The 18,756-nt window shown below is 27.6% G+C and overlaps 4 protein-coding genes across 4 annotated transcripts; 1 reads left to right on the plus strand and 3 right to left on the minus strand.

Annotated features, from left to right (window-relative positions):
- Positions 1 to 460: 460 nt before the first annotated feature.
- On the plus strand, positions 461 to 4,729 carry LOC119677589 (chitinase-3-like protein 1). The gene is made up of 4 exons (XM_038088992.1): positions 461 to 583; positions 1,905 to 2,364; positions 3,656 to 3,903; positions 4,016 to 4,729. Exons 1-4 carry the CDS (start codon positions 508 to 510, stop codon positions 4,699 to 4,701), a joined length of 1,470 nt encoding a protein of 489 aa, XP_037944920.1. The 5' UTR covers positions 461 to 507; the 3' UTR covers positions 4,702 to 4,729.
- A 184-nt stretch (positions 4,730 to 4,913) lies between these two features.
- Positions 4,914 to 16,763, minus strand: LOC119674158. The gene is made up of 12 exons (XM_038085282.1): positions 16,655 to 16,763; positions 16,421 to 16,591; positions 16,091 to 16,361; positions 14,984 to 15,207; positions 14,259 to 14,918; positions 11,233 to 11,774; positions 11,002 to 11,170; positions 10,225 to 10,373; positions 9,968 to 10,169; positions 9,747 to 9,887; positions 5,690 to 5,911; positions 4,914 to 5,624 (listed from the first exon to the last, which is right to left on the minus strand). Exons 1-12 carry the CDS (start codon positions 16,725 to 16,727, stop codon positions 4,954 to 4,956), a joined length of 3,495 nt encoding a protein of 1,164 aa, XP_037941210.1. The 5' UTR covers positions 16,728 to 16,763; the 3' UTR covers positions 4,914 to 4,953.
- LOC119677590 (probable chitinase 2) lies at positions 6,349 to 7,455 on the minus strand. Its single transcript, XM_038088993.1, has 3 exons — positions 7,347 to 7,455; positions 7,176 to 7,283; positions 6,349 to 7,116 (listed from the first exon to the last, which is right to left on the minus strand). The coding sequence occupies exons 1-3, from the start codon at positions 7,417 to 7,419 to the stop codon at positions 6,842 to 6,844; spliced, it is 456 nt and encodes a 151-aa protein (XP_037944921.1). The 5' UTR covers positions 7,420 to 7,455; the 3' UTR covers positions 6,349 to 6,841.
- On the minus strand, positions 9,636 to 12,589 carry LOC119677588 (glucose-6-phosphate exchanger SLC37A2-like). Its single transcript, XM_038088991.1, has 8 exons — positions 12,468 to 12,589; positions 12,027 to 12,199; positions 11,832 to 11,974; positions 11,233 to 11,774; positions 11,002 to 11,170; positions 10,225 to 10,373; positions 9,968 to 10,169; positions 9,636 to 9,887 (listed from the first exon to the last, which is right to left on the minus strand). Exons 2-8 carry the CDS (start codon positions 12,137 to 12,139, stop codon positions 9,721 to 9,723), a joined length of 1,485 nt encoding a protein of 494 aa, XP_037944919.1. The 5' UTR covers positions 12,140 to 12,199; positions 12,468 to 12,589; the 3' UTR covers positions 9,636 to 9,720.
- Positions 16,764 to 18,756: the final 1,993 nt, after the last annotated feature.

The raw sequence follows: 18,756 nt of genomic DNA on the forward strand, positions 1-18,756 counted from the left end.
CCATAATGATTTTATTTATCGATTTCACATATCTATATAATATTTTTATATAAATAAACAACGTAATTTGTTTTGTTTCACTTCAGCTTAATAATATTAATAATAATTACTTTTAATATAGTTAGTTTACCTCTCTGGTTATGTATCTTTTTAATATTATTTATCTTTTATTTTGGAGAGTTCAAAGTTGTTTTTGTCTGCCGACATGAATGCGTCATATTTTTTCTTGTTATATATAATAAAATTATTTTTTGCAATAAGTGAAGATATTGTTAACATATTTAAATTTTTTATTGATTTCATATCTTTATTTTTCTTATCGGACCTTACACAAATATTGTTTTACCCTCAACGAAGAAAAATGAAAGCAGTCTCCAAAAGATTTTCTACTATAAAATTGAATGATACATTTTGAATTGCTCAGTTTTAAAACTGATACGTAGAGTAAAATACAATTAAATTTTAAAATTTTGTTATTAAATTAAAAGTTTTTTCTTATATAATAAAATGCTTTTAAAAATTTATATAATAACTGTGCTATATATGCTGCTACATCAAAGTGAAGTCGACTGCAAGATAAATAGTAAGTGCTAGCTAAAATATTATTAATGTTGAGTATAAAAATATAAACTAATAGTTAATATTTACTATATTAATATAAAATAATAGTTGATATTAAGTATATTAATAAGTATAAATAACTGTACTAAAACTCTTAACGAAAATAACTAAACTTAGATTTTTAGTGTTAATTCGACAATTAAAAATTTTATTTTTTTTTAAGTAATTTCAAATATTTTTTAAATTAAAAATAATATATATATATATATATATATATATATATATATATAAACATATTTATTTTGAAGAAAATATTCAATTATTTATTTAAAACTATTTATTAAATTGATATTATATTTAATATAAATTTGAAATTTCTATAATAATTATGTGAACAAGTATCAATTTTCTTAGTTAATTTATGTATATTTGTTGAATACTGATTACTATAACTGCGTCAATTTCAATATGGTTATGTAAAAATTATATATATTTATTAAAAATTTATTTATATTAATGACAAAAAAATTTATTTAATTTTAATGTTTATTATTAGTGTTTATTATTATTAAATATTAAACACAAACATATTTTCTTTTAATTAAAAATCAAATTGAATTAATGGCCTATAAAAAAACATACTTAAAATATACACATTTTTTTGAACAAATTAAATAATATATTTGTTTCTTATGTATTGTATGTTACATAATAAATATATTTTATATCTAATACAATTAATGTATTTATATCGAAAATATATAAATAAAAAATAAATAAAAAAGTTTTATGCTTTGCAGCAATTTCTTGAAATTACTATATATAATATACATATAATTACTATATATAATTACTATATATAATATATATATAATATACATTAATAATACTGTTTAACCAAATAATTAATAATGCTTTTTAACAATACTGTCATATTGTTTTTTTGAAACGGCAAGGAAATTAAACTTAAAATATTATCTACTTATTTAGCAAACGGCTGCACATCTGCACAATTCACGTACACATATATAAAGTAAAAAATAATAGATCTGTATAAATAATTTGAGTTTACAAGAAAAATCAATTATAATATTTAACTGATAAGATATATCTACACGATTTGTAGTTTTGCTAAAGGGGACTTTATTTTTATATCAGTAAACAAGAAATAAATGAACATTTTTCTTTTGTTATAGCAAAAGCTACTAAATATATGTTTATATATGTTTATATAGTATATATATATATATATATATATAAATAAATAAATAAATATAAAAAATATCCAATATATATATACAAATATATATAACCCATATGTACTAATTTATTATTGATTCCAGAACATGTTATATGCTACCACGGAACATGGTCCACATATCGATCTTCATACGGTAAATTCGACGTCTCTAATATTGATCCATTTTTATGTACTCATTTAATGTATGCCTTCTTTGGCATCGAAGAGAGTGGAGACTTGCGTATAATTGATCCTTACTTAGATTTAGAGGACAATTACGGTCGTGGTAATATAAAAAAATTTAATGCTTTGAAATTGAAAAATCCAACACTTAAAACTTTGGCTGCTGTTGGTGGTTGGAATGAGGGTTCGAAAAATTTTTCAATTGTAGCTGGAGATGCCAACAAACGTGCACGTTTTGTTAAATCAGTTGTAAGTTTTTTGCAAAGGCATGGTTTTGATGGATTAGATCTAGATTGGGAATATCCACTTCAGAGACATAATCTTACCACACAAGATGATCGTAATAATTACATAACGCTGTTAAGAGAACTTAAAGAGGGGTAAGCCTAATATAGTTATATTGTAAAAGTTACAACCTATAAGTTTTTTTTCACATTTGATACATATACGTTGGTAAATTCATCATTAGATGCAATAGAAAAACCTTTACAGTTTGTTTCAAATCAAATAAGAGTTAATTTTGATAATAATGTGACTTTTCTTGTTTCATGCTATTATATAAGTTATTAAGAGTCTAATAAAAAAATCGTTCTCATTTTTTAATAATTTAAACATAGAATATTATACCACAAATAATTTAAGGATCTCTATTGACGCTATGTTTACACTTGTAATTATCATATCGTATTATCGTACAAGATTTTGTATAAAAAATGTTATTTATTGCTGCATTTTTTATCAAGTTAACGTGCTGTTCGTTGGGTGCAGACACCCATCTGCCTCATAGATATAGCAAAAAATTTAATACCACATTCTCCACAATAAAACCCTATAGATAAATTTGAACCATCTTATTAAATTATGTAGTTATTATAGATCAATTGTATTGAATGATCATCAGGCTAACAGATTATCAAGAAATTATTTTCTTTTTAAAAAAAAATCTGTTTTTTCTGTTAACCAAAGTTGGGCAGTGGCAGCGAAATTATTAGATAATATTTTCTCGTTCAAGATTCCGCAATTTCTATTATAAGAGTTGAACTTAAGTTGCAGTTTTTCTGCATACATCACAACCTATATAAAAAACTTCAGTTAGCTTGACAGGAGGGACTAGATCTCTGTTAATAAATTGTGAGTGACTGTCACCTATGATTAGCAGGAGAGTTCTCTCTCCTCTGAGAACTAATATCTGAGACCTTAATATTTAAGCTGTCTGATTTTTCATTCTATTTAATGTACCTATGAGCTGAACTATTTATATGTTATTAAGTGTTTAAGTTATTAAGTCTTTTCTATTTCTATTTTATTCTATTTAAATTGGATGTTGTTGCTATTGTTTCTATCAGAATGTTGATAATTTTAAGATTATTTTTGACTTTTGAGCAAGATGTACGTGATAAATCTTTAACAACTCTATATTTAAAAGCTTAACAGCTTTTTTATCACATTTATTATATTTTTAAACTAAGTTCGAAATACTTCCATAGATAATATAAATACAAATATCGTGAAGTAAATCCCGTAATAAAATACTTCATATTCTCTTTATCTTATATGCTATAATACATATAATTGTCTTTAGCATATGGTTAGTTTGATGATAAATTATGTGTATTAAACGATACTCAATAAAATACTATATCTTTTATACTAATTTTTTGAATGTTGCAGTTTGGATCCGTTCAATTACTTACTGACAGCAGCAGTAGGCTCAGCGGAATTTTCTGCATCCCTTTCATACAATATACCAGAGGTATCGAAATATTTGGATATTATCAGCGTTATGGCTTACGATTTGCATGGTCCTTGGGATGATGTTATAGGAATTAACGCTCCACTTTATGGTGGTAATAGTGATAAAACTAAACGGGAGAAGCAGTTGAATGTCGATGCAATAATTAAATATTGGCTAAGCAAAGGTAAAGTATAAACAGGAATAATTTATTTAAGTATTAAATACTATTATTTATATGTTATCAACATATTTTCTAATTAACATAAAATGAATAATAAAACCTATATACATTTTAGGTGCACCGAGCGATAAACTTGTTTTGGGAATACCATTTTATGGACGTTCATTTACTTTAGAGAATGCTGAAAAACATACACCTGGTTCTCCTCATCTTGGGCGTGGTATAGCTGGACAATACTCCGTAGAACCAGGCGTAATAGGCTATAATGAATTATGTGAAAAAATGCAAAGTGAAAGATGGCATGAAGAATGGGAATCCGAACAAATGGTGCCATATGCTTATCAAGGCAGACAATGGGTTGGTTATGAAAACTTAAATAGCATTAAACTGAAAGCAGATTATGTTATGGAAAAGAATTTAGCTGGCATTATGATATGGTCAATTGAATCAGATGATTTTCGTGGACAGTGTGGAGAGGAAAAATTCCCTTTGCTTAAACAAGTCAATAAAATATTGTTTGGTCTTACCGCTACAGGAATGACTGAGGCAACAAGTAAAATTCAAAACTTGTCAACAACAGATGCCAATAAAGATAACAAAGGTATTTCTGGAACTGATGGTTCTTCAACATTTATTTTCAAATGTGAAGGACAAAATGGTTATGTACGCAGTCAATACGACTGTTCCAAATTTTATTACTGCGATCCAAATGACAATAGTTTTTCATTTGAATGTCCACATGGCCTTTATTTCGATTTAGAGTCGATTAGTTGTAATTATGCGGATCAAGTTAAATGCTGAAATAAAATAAACTTAAATTTAGTTAAGTAAATATTTACAAAATTATTATTCCAGTTTTTGTAAATTAAATTCTAACTTAAAAAAGTTAAAAGTAAAATACTTTCAAAGTCTTCTTGACAAACCTTAATATTTCCTTAATATTTGTATTGTAAAATTATTTTTTTAACTAATAAAAATAAACAAAATATTAATACAATTGTATATAATTCCACATTATTATTTATTTATTTAACATAAAAATTAAATTTTTTTTTAATTATGACAATTTACTAACTCAGGCCAATTACACCTTATGGTGGCTTCATCGAAGTACAAACCACTAGGACATGACATATCGTAACGGATCATATCATTAGTGCAATAATAATATTTTGTGCAGTCATTGGAATTAACAAAGTATCCTTGTTTGGTACACCCATTGGAATTCGAGGTGCTCGTCGTAGTTGTTACGGGAGGTAGTGTAGTTACGACTGCAGTTGTGGAAGTTGTTATAGAACCTTGTGTGGTGCTTGTTATACTCGTACCACTGTATAATGCATTATTAATGGCATTCAAGAGTGGATATGCACTTCCACAAGTACCTCGAAAATCATCACTTTCTATTGACCACACCATTGCACCAGCCAAATTAAGTGATTTCAAAAAATTAATTTTCAAAGTTATACTCTCCTGATTGTCATAGCTAACCCATTGGTTATCTTTAAATGCATAGGGAGACGAAGAACTTGTGTCCCATATCTTATTCCAGTTTACAATCTTTTCACAAATTTCATTGTAGCCCAAAAATCCAGATTCATATGTATATGGACCAGCAGCTCCAGGACCTGCACTAGGTGATCCAGGCGTATTTTGATTTGAATATGCTAAGGTAAATGTACGTCCATAGAATGGTATACCTAACACCAATTTGTTCGGTGGAGCACCTGGACAAGTATATGAAATAGTTATTCTGGAGACATATGTGTATATTTATTTCGGTAAACCTTACCACTTTGCAACCAGTAGTTAATTGAAGCTGTTACTGTATTAAGACCGGAACCAGTTAAAGGTGAATGTATGCCAATATTGCTATCCCAAGAACTAACAAAGTCATATGTCATAACGTTTATGTAGTCAATATATTGCGACATGCTTGGTATGTCGTACGAGATACTAGCGGATGTTTGACCAGCAGCAACGGCGGTAGTGAGTAAAAAGCTCCGCTGCGAAACTTAAAAAATTAATTATAATTAAATTAAATTTTCTTTTTGGTGTTGGCACATTTTATTTGTTTACAATCTTTGATGTAAATTAGGTATACTAATTATGATTAACAAGTATATAATTAACAAGTATATAGGTGTAACAAAACACTGTTGTGCCACTAGTAATCAGTATACCGATTAACATTATTTTACTTACCGATTAAAAATAAGTTTTTATGTTTCTAAGTTTATTTAAAATCTATGTGATATATAATCGCTAAGAACCTACAGATCTACGTGTAGCTATAAAGTTCTATATACTTATTTGTTTTCATATTTTATAATTTATTATTTAGCAATTTATTAATTTCAAATGTATTGAAATCTTATAGATTATTACCGATATATTCATCTATATGAGGCTGCAGGGACTATCTAATATATATATAAAATTTTGTATGAAGTTTTGTCAGAAAATCTTGCACTAAATATATGTAAACGTAATGTTAACCATTGTCGTGTGTTTTAAGACGAAATGGAGATATAATAACTGACTACTTGTTTGGTCGAATGAATATCAGAGAACATCAATACCCCATGAGATACACTCACTGCTCATCAAGTTACAAGTAAATCTTTGTGATCCAAGTAATTTGGATCAAAAAGCTTCTGTTAAACTAGAGAAATTATGTATGTCCGCACGTAAGGTGTGTGTAGGTATATCTTTAACATTATTAAATCAAGAAATAAAAAAAGAATTTACGGAAAAAAACTAACTAAAGGTCGCAAAAATGATCAGGAAAAAAGGATCAGTCGACAGGGTATGACAGTATATGATGATGTTTTTATAAAAACACATATCTATAACATAATGCGAAAATGGCTTAAAGCTTTAGAGTTAATTAAATTTTCTTTTTGACTTTAGTAGATAATGCCTTTGAGTCATAATTCCCTACTTACGCTTGTTTTAATTCCTTCAGCAAAATTACAAAATTTTGTCGGTCTGCAGAGATTCCATCGCGCTGCGCTGGATATTCCCAATCTAAATCTAATCCATCAAAATCATTCTGATGTAAAAGAGCTAATGCTGAGTTGATAAAATTTAAACGTTTTGTCGCATCATCTGCCATTGTTGAGTATTTTATTGAACCTTCATTCCAACCACCCACAGCCTCTAACACTTTAAGGCCAGGGTTTTGTTGTTTCAATGCCACAGTATTAGCAAGATTATCTAAAAAACACTGTCTATATAACTGTCTATAGCCATTTATATAATAAACTTGAGCTTACGCAAATCTTCATCCAACCAAGTATCCAGCCAAGTAATATTATTTACTTTGTAGTTTCCATTTCCATTTCGGTAATGGGACCATGTACCCCAGTAACAAAAAACAATTTCTTAAAATTAAACAAAATCCACATTACTTAAAAAGTTTTTGAATTTAATCAATTAAGACTAACTTTCCGTAGTAGCCCTAACAGCTATAACTTGAAATAGCAAAAGTACAAAACTGAACTGTAGTATGGTTCCCATTTTAAAAAGATTTCAGTACTAAATCAGACGAGTAAAACCACCAGCTTTTATAATGTCGGTCATACTATCTATACTAATTTACCTTTCTTAAGAAAAATTTGATAAATTATATTAAATCTGCTGACTTTAAATTTTAATCTAAACAAATATTATAAATTTTTACGAAAACAAAATGTGAATATTCAACAAATACACTTTTGAGCTACATTTTGAAAATAATAAATAAACTAAACATGTATTGAGTCCAACATATATCTATTAAGAAGTAGTAATTATTATTAAGATCTGTTTAGCTCATAAAATATCATTTCAACATATTGTGACTGTTATTTACTATTATTATTACTAATAAGCTACATTTTCTTTTTTGTAGATACATATATAATTATCTTTCTAATTAATTTAATCTGAACATGCTAGCTTTTATGGTCGTAATATCTTGGTTTTTATTTCTAAAGAGATTAAAACATTTTGTTTATGGCATCCCCAATATATTCCAAATAGTGAAAATCAAAATAAAAATTCTGATAAATACATTAAGGAAATATTTACATTAAAACTTTTTTATTTTTCATTTATTCAAATGAATCATGTTTATTAAAATTTACAAAATAGTATGATCCACAAACATCTATTCAATGGTCGCCATCAAGAATTTTGCAGCTTCTGTGTTGATCATATATCTCTATTTTAAATATTTGATTTTTAATAAAAATTTCTTTTATAATTAAAAACAATGTCATGTTTAGGTCTTCACATCTTTCCATAGCTTGGATCAGCTTATTTTAACGAACATATAATCCATTTACAAATATCTGAAGAAAGTCGATGTCTAAATGCAATCTAGAAATTATGAAACTTCTGTGACGTTCGCATATCTTTACTTTACATTCTTTATTGTTTTTTTATAGTTAAAAATAATTTAATTTTTAGGTCTTCACACCTTCCCATCGCCTGATTAAAGTCACTCCGACAAATATATAAACCAACTATAAATTTGTGGCAGAAAATCGTTGATTAAAATTTGTTTTGTCTATAACTTTTAAATAAATTTAATGTAATTTTTCTTAATCTTTATGTTTTATAATTTCTTTATGCTATATTAATCTTAAATTTATAACTCAATATTGATTTATTAATTTTAAATATTTTCTTATTCCAAAAGTCGACAGCCTCTACGTCAATACCTATTTGTTTCTTAGATATAATATGTTTATTTAATTTATATTATTGAAATAGAAAGAAATGAATAACATAAAATATTTATTTTAAATTTTTCTCTTTATTGTAAAAAAATACTTATTCCTCCTACGCTTGCATTTGTATTATCAGTTGCATATTTATATGAGAGAAAATATTATTAGAATTAATTGCATATTTTAAGGCGTAAAATTTTTTTAGAAACTAATATAATACTTTTATAACCTAGCAGCTTATAGTGGCATTGACGCTAAAAGCATCACAATGGCATCGATGCCTTATTGATGCTTTAAGCAGCTTGGAGGAATTAATGGGCGAAAAGCAGTTTTTGTATGAGCAATTTTTTTACATTTGCGTTATAACTAATAAACACATTGGCAATCTTATATTATAATAATGTTTCATGCAACATAGGTGTGGTTCTGATTTAAAGATTTTTTGTTTTTACAAATCCTTTTTTAAATTTGTAAGTATTATTATTATTATTATCGTCCCTGTAGTAATATAATTCTTAGAGAAGTTACTTGATTTGCTTCCCTAGCAAATGCAGAAACTTAAATGGGTATGATAACCCACAATTTGACAAACGAAGATGAGATTTTATTCATATTTTTCCTTGAATTAAAAACTTGTCATAAAAAAGTTGAAAATTAAAATATAACATACTTAGAAATAAAATGAGTAATAGAAACTAATTTTGCATAATTAGAAAATACGAAACAGTTTTGAACCCAGAATTATTAGAATAAAGAAAGAACATTATTAAAGAAAATAATTACAAAAACTTATGCATAGTCTCTTTACAATATTAATGTTATTGTGCCAAATATAATTTTATATTAATTTTTTTTATCACTTAGTGATGGTTTTTTCTATAGAATTGAGATTAGAGCACAAATTTTGCTTTACATGAAAACTTTATTTACGTACAATTTGTGATACTCTTTGAACAGAGATTTATTAAAATTTTAAAATTTCACATTACGTATATATGCTTAAATAATAAAGTTCTGATATAAAAATATATTTAAAATTACAAATAATTATTTGTAATTGAAAATGTAATAAAATCATTTTAAAAAATATATTTGGATTTGGTTATTATTCACTACGAGTTCGGCTATTACGACGTAAATTTATGCATTCTTTAGCTACTAGTCGTATTAATAATATCATTGCACAGGTCAGGGCCATAATAAGCATTTGAAAAACTTGTTCCCAACCTCCAGTACAGAAAACACCAGCCAAAAGTGGACCCACAGCAGCACCTTAAATAACAACAACACAAATACGTCTTATAAAATCATAAAACTTTTAAAATTAATAAAACTTTTATTATAATTATTACCAATTGAGCCGATCCCATCTATAATTGCAGTAACAGTAGCTAAAGCTTTGGCATTTCCTTCTACAGTACTATGTGTTCCTAATTCAGCACTCACTGCTGTCGTTATAAGACCATATGGTCCATTAACCGTAATGCCTCCGAGTATAAGCAATACAATGCTTATTTCCATAGATACTGAACCAAACTGTTGATACAAAAGCAACTAAAACGATATTAGGTAAGTTCAAATTTTTTTCAATACAAACAATTTTGTATACCACAGGAGATGCTATCAAAAACATAACCATGCACACAGTAGCAGGCATTCCAGTTTTATCAGATATTCCACCAGCTGTAATAGTACCAATTATACCACCAACATCAAATGTCGTTGATAAAATGGCAGACACTTCTGCTCCCAAAGTGCCTATAAAAAAATTTACCATCTATGTATTATAAGTGACTTTTAAAAGGTTTAAAAGAAAATTAATCTCGAAACTTCAAATTCCAACACATTGGTATAATCTCAGTTTTAACTGTACCAATGCATGCCCTAATTACAGCTCTATCTCCATGATTTCGCTCAGCTGTTTTCCAAATCCACACACTAACTGGATTCCAATCAATATTTGAATTCACAAATCTCACCCACCCACAACCCATTTCGACTCCTAAACTATCGCCTACCTCTACACTATTGTAACCTACTCACATCCTAATTCATACATACGTATTTGTAATTCCATTTATGTTATCTGATCAATAGATCCGCGGGTTACCACAATAATAACAACAACAACAATGGAGAGAGTACTACCTACAGCAGTAAAAAGGCCAAAGCGTTGTTCATCTCTCCAAGCTGTGACTCAAAAAAGAATACATCTGTCTACGTAATAACATAGCAATTTTTACATAGTTTGTACATTTCATCTCTATCTTTTTAAATATAATATAATTATAATTAAATAAATAAATAAAACTAAATGAATTATTTATATTTAACAATAAATAGGCAATAAATAGAAACAAAACATTATATTTGTAAAATAACTTACTTGAATTCTCAATGTACAGCGGCAACCAGTACAGGAATGTATAACTGACTAATTTTGAAAAAAATAAACAAAATGAAAATTCGATTACGCCTGGTATATGAAGTGCATCAATTATACTAATTGATGGTCTATGCCGTAACAATTGTGCTCTTTCACTTGATTCATTACGCTGTAATAACAGAAAACTTATACAATTACAACAAACGTAAATTTATTAAACATATTACAAACATTTCTATCATCTTCGACATCGGAATCATTAATGAGGTCATATGAGTAAGGCCGGTCAAGTTGTAAGCTAACTGATTCTGGACTTTCTGCCAGAAACAAAAACATGATAACACCGCCAATACAAATTATAATGGCGGGAACAATAAATGATAGCGACCAGTCTGATTCCACATACTCTGCAGCTATTAGCGTACCAAGTATATTGCCAATAGAAGTATGACTATTCCAAATTCCAAATACTAAACCACGCTTTGATTTACCGAACCAACGGCCAACGATAGTCACCACACCAGGCCATCCTGTTGTTTGGACTATACCACCAAATATTTGTATAAGTAAAAAATACGTCATGTTATGAATATCCAAAATTTTAGCTAAACCAAATAAGTATTGAAAAAGTCCTGACAAGATCATGCCAAAACAGAGATAATAACGTAATGATACACGTTCAGCTATGAATCCTGACGCAAACATGGAAAGTGCATAGGTGAATAAAAATGCAGAGTCCATCTCACCAAATAATTTAGGTCCATCAGGAGTATCTGAAAAAAACTTAAAATAATACAAAAAACAATTAAGAATATTATTAAAAATCTTACTAAAAGGCGCATAACCACAATGTGTGGAAGTACCATTTGTGCATGTATCGTGCAGTACAGATTTTACTACGGATATTGGCTTTCTTGACATTTTATAACATATATAGCACATATATGTGAGGAATAGAATTGATATTTTATATCTGGAATTAAATCACATTATATAAGTTACTTATATTAATATAGCACAGTTACAGTATAACTTTTTGACAGCGATTACGTGGACAACATATTCGTGCACATTTCTGAATTGCTAATATCCCGTATGGAACATCGTTAGTATTCCTTTTTAAACTTGGCGGTGTCATGAGTATTGCAGCTGGCACAGATATAATTTACAGATTTTTGTAAGATTAAAATCTGAAAATCTATTTATATAAGAAAAATTATGAACATTTTTATAAAAATATATTAGTGTTTGATCAAAACAAACAGCATACACGCCCGCATATCTATAAATTGTTATCTTTTCTATTATGCAGGAATATTAGTTTTTTAATGATTCATCGTAAATGTATAGAGTGTATTGTTACTGATTTATTGCTTTGTTGGCAAAATTGTTAACAATTATGTTAGATAAATTAGAATAAATATTAACATATGATATGTACTGACTGTTTCAAACATTTCTATTACCTTGCCAGTGTTTTATTTTTACTGTTCAAAACGTTAATTTAATCAAACATCCAAAAGTAATCTTCATACAGTATTAATTAAATATTTTAATACTTCTTGAACAAATATAACAAAAATTTACAAACGTAAACAAAATGACAAAGCCATCCCTGTTTATGAAATTGACACTGACACAGCATGAAATTAAAAAATTATTTAATTAATTGCTGCAATGAGCACAATATAGAGAAATTATGTATTAAAAACATTTCTTATTATGATTATTGAAATACAAACTATGAAAATAATGCTATATATCCGTGTTAACCTACATCAGAAACGCACAACTGGGCACCTTAAAATTTTAACAACGTGTGGTCACCTAACATATGTGTGACAGCGAATGTCAAAAGCAAAGAAGATTTTATATAGAACGGAAACTTAAATGAGCACAACAGAAAATAACAAACACACTTTCAGAAATTGCACTAATACCATCTCAAAACGTACGATTATTTCTAAATTGAGCAAGTTAAGGTCCTTATTCGCTCCGAATACGGACCTTAACTTGCTCCGAATAAGACCCTTAAGTTACTCTTAAGAAAAATTTTATGGACAATGAGTCCAACAGGGAGCATAATTTTGGTTCTCTGTTTTGATTTTTTGACAAAAAATTTGAATGCACTGCCCTATATTTAAAAAAAAATTACCGCGCAATTGATTGTTAAAAAGTAATAAAACTAATTTGCGCCCAATATTAAAAAAAGTATAAAGCAAAAAATTATCAAAGTGATTTAATTATAAATTTTTTTGAAATGATAAAGTAAGTAAAGAATAATAATTATGATTTAAAAATACTAGTTTATATAATTAATAAATTAATGTTTTGTAGATGGTGAGACATTGTGTTAGTATATTTTCGTATTCGTGTATTAATATTCAGTACTGTGCAAATAATAATAAGAAATACCATCAGTATTGTTTTTTTATATGTTTTACAACTACTGTATTTAAGTATTTTAAGATGCTGCATTTTTAATATTAAGTTTATTATAAACATGTTTATTCTATATTTACTTATTTGTCTAACTATAACTGTTTGAGTATTGTATGAATTGCATCAAGTGTATTTTATAATAAAAATTAAATTTATATATAAATAAAAGAGTTAACTGTATATTTTTTAAATACATAAAAGATAACGAAAGAATTTTATATGAGGTATACGAAATTTAGATGGGTCTCTAAAAAAGAATACTAATATATTTAATTTCATTTTGTTTGAATTTATTTGCAGTAAAAGAATATTGAAATGTTTTCAACAACAGATGCCAATAAAGATAACAAAGGTATTTCTGGAACTGATGGTTCTTCAACATTTATTTTCAAATGTGAAGGACAAAATGGTTATGTACGCAGTCAATACGACTGTTCCAAATTTTATTACTGCGATCCAAATGACAATAGTTTTTCATTTGAATGTCCACATGGCCTTTATTTCGATTTAGAGTCGATTAGTTGTAATTATGCGGATCAAGTTAAATGCTGAAATAAAATATACTTAAATTTAGTTAAGTAAATATTTACAAAATTATTATTCCAGTTTTTGTAAATTAAATTCTAACTTAAAAAAGTTAAAAGTAAAATACTTTCAAAGTCTTCTTGACAAACCTTAATATTTCCTTAATATTTGTATTGTAAAATTATTTTTTTAACTAATAAAAATAAACAAAATATTAATACAATTGTATATAATTCCACATTATTATTTATTTATTTAACATAAAAATTAAATTTTTTTTTAATTATGACAATTTACTAACTCAGGCCAATTACACCTTATGGTGGCTTCATCGAAGTACAAACCACTAGGACATGACATATCGTAACGGATCATATCATTAGTGCAATAATAATATTTTGTGCAGTCATTGGAATTAACAAAGTATCCTTGTTTGGTACACCCATTGGAATTCGAGGTGCTCGTCGTAGTTGTTACGGGAGGTAGTGTAGTTACGACTGCAGTTGTGGAAGTTGTTATAGAACCTTGTGTGGTGCTTGTTATACTCGTACCACTGTATAATGCATTATTAATGGCATTCAAGAGTGGATATGCACTTCCACAAGTACCTCGAAAATCATCACTTTCTATTGACCACACCATTGCACCAGCCAAATTAAGTGATTTCAAAAAATTAATTTTCAAAGTTATACTCTCCTGATTGTCATAGCTAACCCATTGGTTATCTTTAAATGCATAGGGAGACGAAGAACTTGTGTCCCATATCTTATTCCAGTTTACAATCTTTTCACAAATTTCATTGTAGCCCAAAAATCCAGATTCATATGTATATGGACCAGCAGCTCCAGGACCTGCACTAGGTGATCCAGGCGTATTTTGATTTGAATATGCTAAGGTAAATGTACGTCCATAGAATGGTATACCTAACACCAATTTGTTCGGTGGAGCACCTGGACAAGTATATAAAATAGTTGTTCTGGAGACATATGTGTATATTTATTTCGGTAAACCTTACCACTTTGCAACCAGTAGTTAATTGAAGCTGTTACTGTATTAAGACCGGAACCAGTTAAAGGTGAATGTATGCCAATATTGCTATCCCAAGAACTAACAAAGTCATATGTCATAACGTTTATGTAGTCAATATATTGCGACATGCTTGGTATATCGTACGAGATACTAGCGGATGTTTGACCAGCAGCAACGGCGGTAGTGAGTAAAAAGCTCTCCGCTGCGAAACTTAAAAAATTAATTATAATTAAATTAAATTTTCTTTTTGGTGTTGGCACATTTTATTTGTTTACAATCTTTGATGTAAATAAGGTATACTAATTATGATTAACAAGTATATAATTAACAAGTATATAGGTGTAACAAAACACTGTTGTGCCACTAGTAATCGGTATACCGCTAATAGTAATCGTAAGAACTAGTAATCGCTAAGAACCTACAGATCTACGTGTAGCTATAAAGTTCTATATACTTATTTGTTTTCATATTTTATAATTTATTATTTAGCAATTTATTAATTTCAAATGTATTGAAATCTTATAGATTATTACCGATATATTCATCTATATGAGGCTGCAGGGACTATCTAATATATATATAAAATTTTGTATGAAGTTTTGTCAGAAAATCTTGCACTAAATATATGTAAACGTAATGTTAACCATTGTCGTGTGTTTTAAGACGAAATGGAGATATAATAACTGACTACTTGTTTGGTCGAATGAATATCAGAGAACATCAATACCCCATGAGATACACTCACTGCTCATCAAGTTACAAGTAAATCTTTGTGATCCAAGTAATTTGGATCAAAAAGCTTCTGTTCAACTAAAGAAATTATGTATGTCCGCACATAAGGTGTGTGTAGGTATATCTTTAACATTATTAAATCAAGAAATAAAAAAAGAATTTACGGAAAAAAACCAACTAAAGGTCGCAAAAATGATCAGGAAAAAAGGATCAGTCGACAGGGAATGACAGTATATGATGATGTTTTTATAAAAACACATATCTATAACATAATGCGAAAATGGCTTAAAGCTTTAGAGTTAATCAAATTTTCTTTTTGACTTTACTAGATAATGCCTTTGAGTCATAATTCCCTACTTACGCTTGTTTTAATTCCTTCAGCAAAATTACAAAATTTTGTCGGTCTGCAGAGATTCCATCGCGCTGCGATGGATATTCCCAATCCAAATCTAATCCATCAAAATCATTCTGATGTAAAAGAGCTAATGCTGAGTTGATAAAATTTAAACGTTTTGTCGCATCACCTGCCATTGTTGAGTATTTTATTGAACCTTCATTCCAACCACCCACAGCCGCTAACACTTTAAGGCCAGGGTTTTGTTGTTTCAATGCCACAGTATTAGCAATATTATCTAAAAAACACTGTCTATATAACTGTCTATAGCCTTTTATATAATAAACTTGAGCTTACGCAAATCTTCATCCAGCCAACTATCCAGAGATATTATTTCTCCATTATTGTTGATACCAAAGAATGAATATGCGATATGCGTACATAAACTTGGATTAATATTATTTACTTTGAAGTTTCCATTTCCATTTCGGTAATGGGACCATGTACCCCAGTAACAAAAAACAATTTCTTAAAATTAAACAAAATCCACATTACTTAAAAAGTTTTTGAATTTAATCAATTAAGACTAACTTTCCGTAGTAGCCCTAACAGCTATAACTTGAAATAGCAAAAGTACAAAACTGAACTGTAGTATGGTTCCCATTTTAAAAAGATTTCAGTACTAAATCAGACGAGTAAAACCACCAGCTTTTATAATGTCGGTCATACTATCTGTACTAATTTACCTTTCTTAAGAAAAAATTTGATAAATTATATTAAATCTGCTGACTTTAAATTTTGATCTAAACAAATATTATAAATTTTTACGAAAACAAAATGTGAATATTCAACAAATACACTTTTGAGCTACATTTTGAAAATAATAAATAAACTAAACATGTATTGAGTCCAACATATATCTATTAAGAAGTAGTAATTATTATTAAGATCTGTTTAGCTCATAAAATATCATTCCAACATATTGTGACTGTTATTTACTATTATTATTACTAATAAACTACATTTTCTTTTTTGTAGATACATATATAATTATCTTTCTAATTAATTTAATCTGAACATGCTAGCTTTTATGGTCGTAATATCTTGGTTTTTATTTCTAAAGAGATTAAAACATTTTGTTTATGGCATCCCCAATATATTCCAAATAGTGAAAATCAAAATAAAAATTCTGATAAATATATTAAGGAAATATTTACATTAAAACTTTTTTATTTTTCATTTATTCAAATGAATCATGTTTATTAAAATTTACAAAATAGTATGATCCACAAACATCTATTCAATGGTCGCCATCAAGAATTTTGCAGCTTCTGTGTTGATCATATATCTCTATTTTAAATATTTGATTTTTAATAAAAATTTCTTTTATAATCAAAACCAATGTCATTTTTAGGTTTTCACACCTTTCCATTGCTTAGATCAGCTTATTTTAACGAACATATAATGCATTTACAAATTTCTGAAGAAAGTCGATGTCTAAATGCAATCTAGAAATTATGAAACTTCAGTGACGTTCGCATATCTCTACTTTACATTCTTTATTGTTTTTTTATAGTTAAAAATAATTTAATTTTTAGGTCTTCACACCTTCCCATCGCCTGATTAAAGTCACTCCGACAAATATATAAACCAACTATAAATTTGTGGCAGAAAATCGTTGATTAAAATTTGTTTTGTCTATAACTTTTAAATAAATTTAATGTAATTTTTCTTAATCTTTATGTTTTATAATTTCTTTATGCTATATTAATCTTAAATTTATAACTCAATATTGATTTATTAATTTTAAATATTTTCTTATTCCAAAAGTCGACAGCCTCTACGTCAATACCTATTTGTTTCTTAGATATAATATGTTTATTTAATTTATATTATTGAAATAGAAAGAAATGAATAACATAAAATATTTATTTTAAATTTTTCTCTTTATTGTAAAAAAATACTTATTCCTCCTACGCTTGCATTTGTATTATCAGTTGCATATTTATATGAGAGAAAATATTATTAGAATTAATTGCATATTTTAAGGCGAAAAAAATTTTTTAGAAACTAATATAATACTTTTATAACCTAGCAGCTTATAGTGGCATTGACGCTAAAAGCATCACAATGGCATCGATGCCTTATTGATGCTTTAAGCAGCTTGGAGGAATTAATGGGCGAAAAGCAGTTTTTGTATGAGCAATTTTTTTACATTTGCGTTATAACTAATAAACACATTGGCAATCTTATATTATAATAATGTTTCATGCAACATAGGTGTGGTTCTGATTTAAAGATTTTTTGTTTTTACAAATCCTTTTTTAAATTTGTAAGTATTATTATTATTATTATCGTCCCTGTAGTAATATAATTCTTAGAGAAGTTACTTGATTTGCTTCCCTAGCAAATGCAGAAACTTAAATGGGTATGATAACCCACAATTTGACAAACGAAGATGAGATTTTATTCATATTTTTCCTTGAATTAAAAACTTGTCATAAAAAAGTTGAAAATTAAAATATAACATACTTAGAAATAAAATGAGTAATAGAAACTAATTTTGCATAATTAGAAAATACGAAACAGTTTTGAACCCAGAATTATTAGAATAAAGAAAGAACATTATTAAAGAAAATAATTACAAAAACTTATGCATAGTCTCTTTACAATATTAATGTTATTGTGCCAAA

Source organism: Teleopsis dalmanni, chromosome 2 (genome assembly GCF_002237135.1).
Source record: "Teleopsis dalmanni isolate 2A chromosome 2, ASM223713v2, whole genome shotgun sequence".
NCBI lineage: Eukaryota > Metazoa > Arthropoda > Insecta > Diptera > Diopsidae > Teleopsis > Teleopsis dalmanni.

Bases quoted from the DNA above. Each gene is read 5' to 3' on its own strand.
- LOC119677589 (XM_038088992.1), top strand. From the start codon at position 508: ATGCTTTTAAAAATTTATATAATAACTGTGCTATATATGCTGCTACAT. The intron at 584-1,904 runs GTAAGTGCTAGC...TATTGATTCCAG, and splicing joins AGTCGACTGCAAGATAAATA to AACATGTTATATGCTACCAC. The intron at 2,365-3,655 runs GTAAGCCTAATA...TGAATGTTGCAG, and splicing joins TTAAGAGAACTTAAAGAGGG to TTTGGATCCGTTCAATTACT.
- LOC119677590 (XM_038088993.1), bottom strand. From the start codon at position 7,419: ATGGGAACCATACTACAGTTCAGTTTTGTACTTTTGCTATTTCAAGTT. The intron at 7,284-7,346 runs GTTAGTCTTAAT...TTTAATTTTAAG, and splicing joins TGTTAGGGCTACTACGGAAA to AAATTGTTTTTTGTTACTGG. The intron at 7,117-7,175 runs GTAAGCTCAAGT...AGTGTTTTTTAG, and splicing joins TTGGTTGGATGAAGATTTGC to ATAATCTTGCTAATACTGTG.
- LOC119677588 (XM_038088991.1), bottom strand. From the start codon at position 12,139: ATGACACCGCCAAGTTTAAAAAGGAATACTAACGATGTTCCATACGGG. The intron at 10,374-11,001 runs GTAAGTTATTTT...ATTTTTTTATAG, and splicing joins GCTGTACATTGAGAATTCAA to GCACTTTGGGAGCAGAAGTG. The intron at 9,888-9,967 runs GTAATAATTATA...TTGTTATTTAAG, and splicing joins AGATGGGATCGGCTCAATTG to GTGCTGCTGTGGGTCCACTT.
- LOC119674158 (XM_038085282.1), bottom strand. From the start codon at position 16,727: ATGGGAACCATACTACAGTTCAGTTTTGTACTTTTGCTATTTCAAGTT. The intron at 16,362-16,420 runs GTAAGCTCAAGT...AGTGTTTTTTAG, and splicing joins TTGGCTGGATGAAGATTTGC to ATAATATTGCTAATACTGTG. The intron at 10,374-11,001 runs GTAAGTTATTTT...ATTTTTTTATAG, and splicing joins GCTGTACATTGAGAATTCAA to GCACTTTGGGAGCAGAAGTG.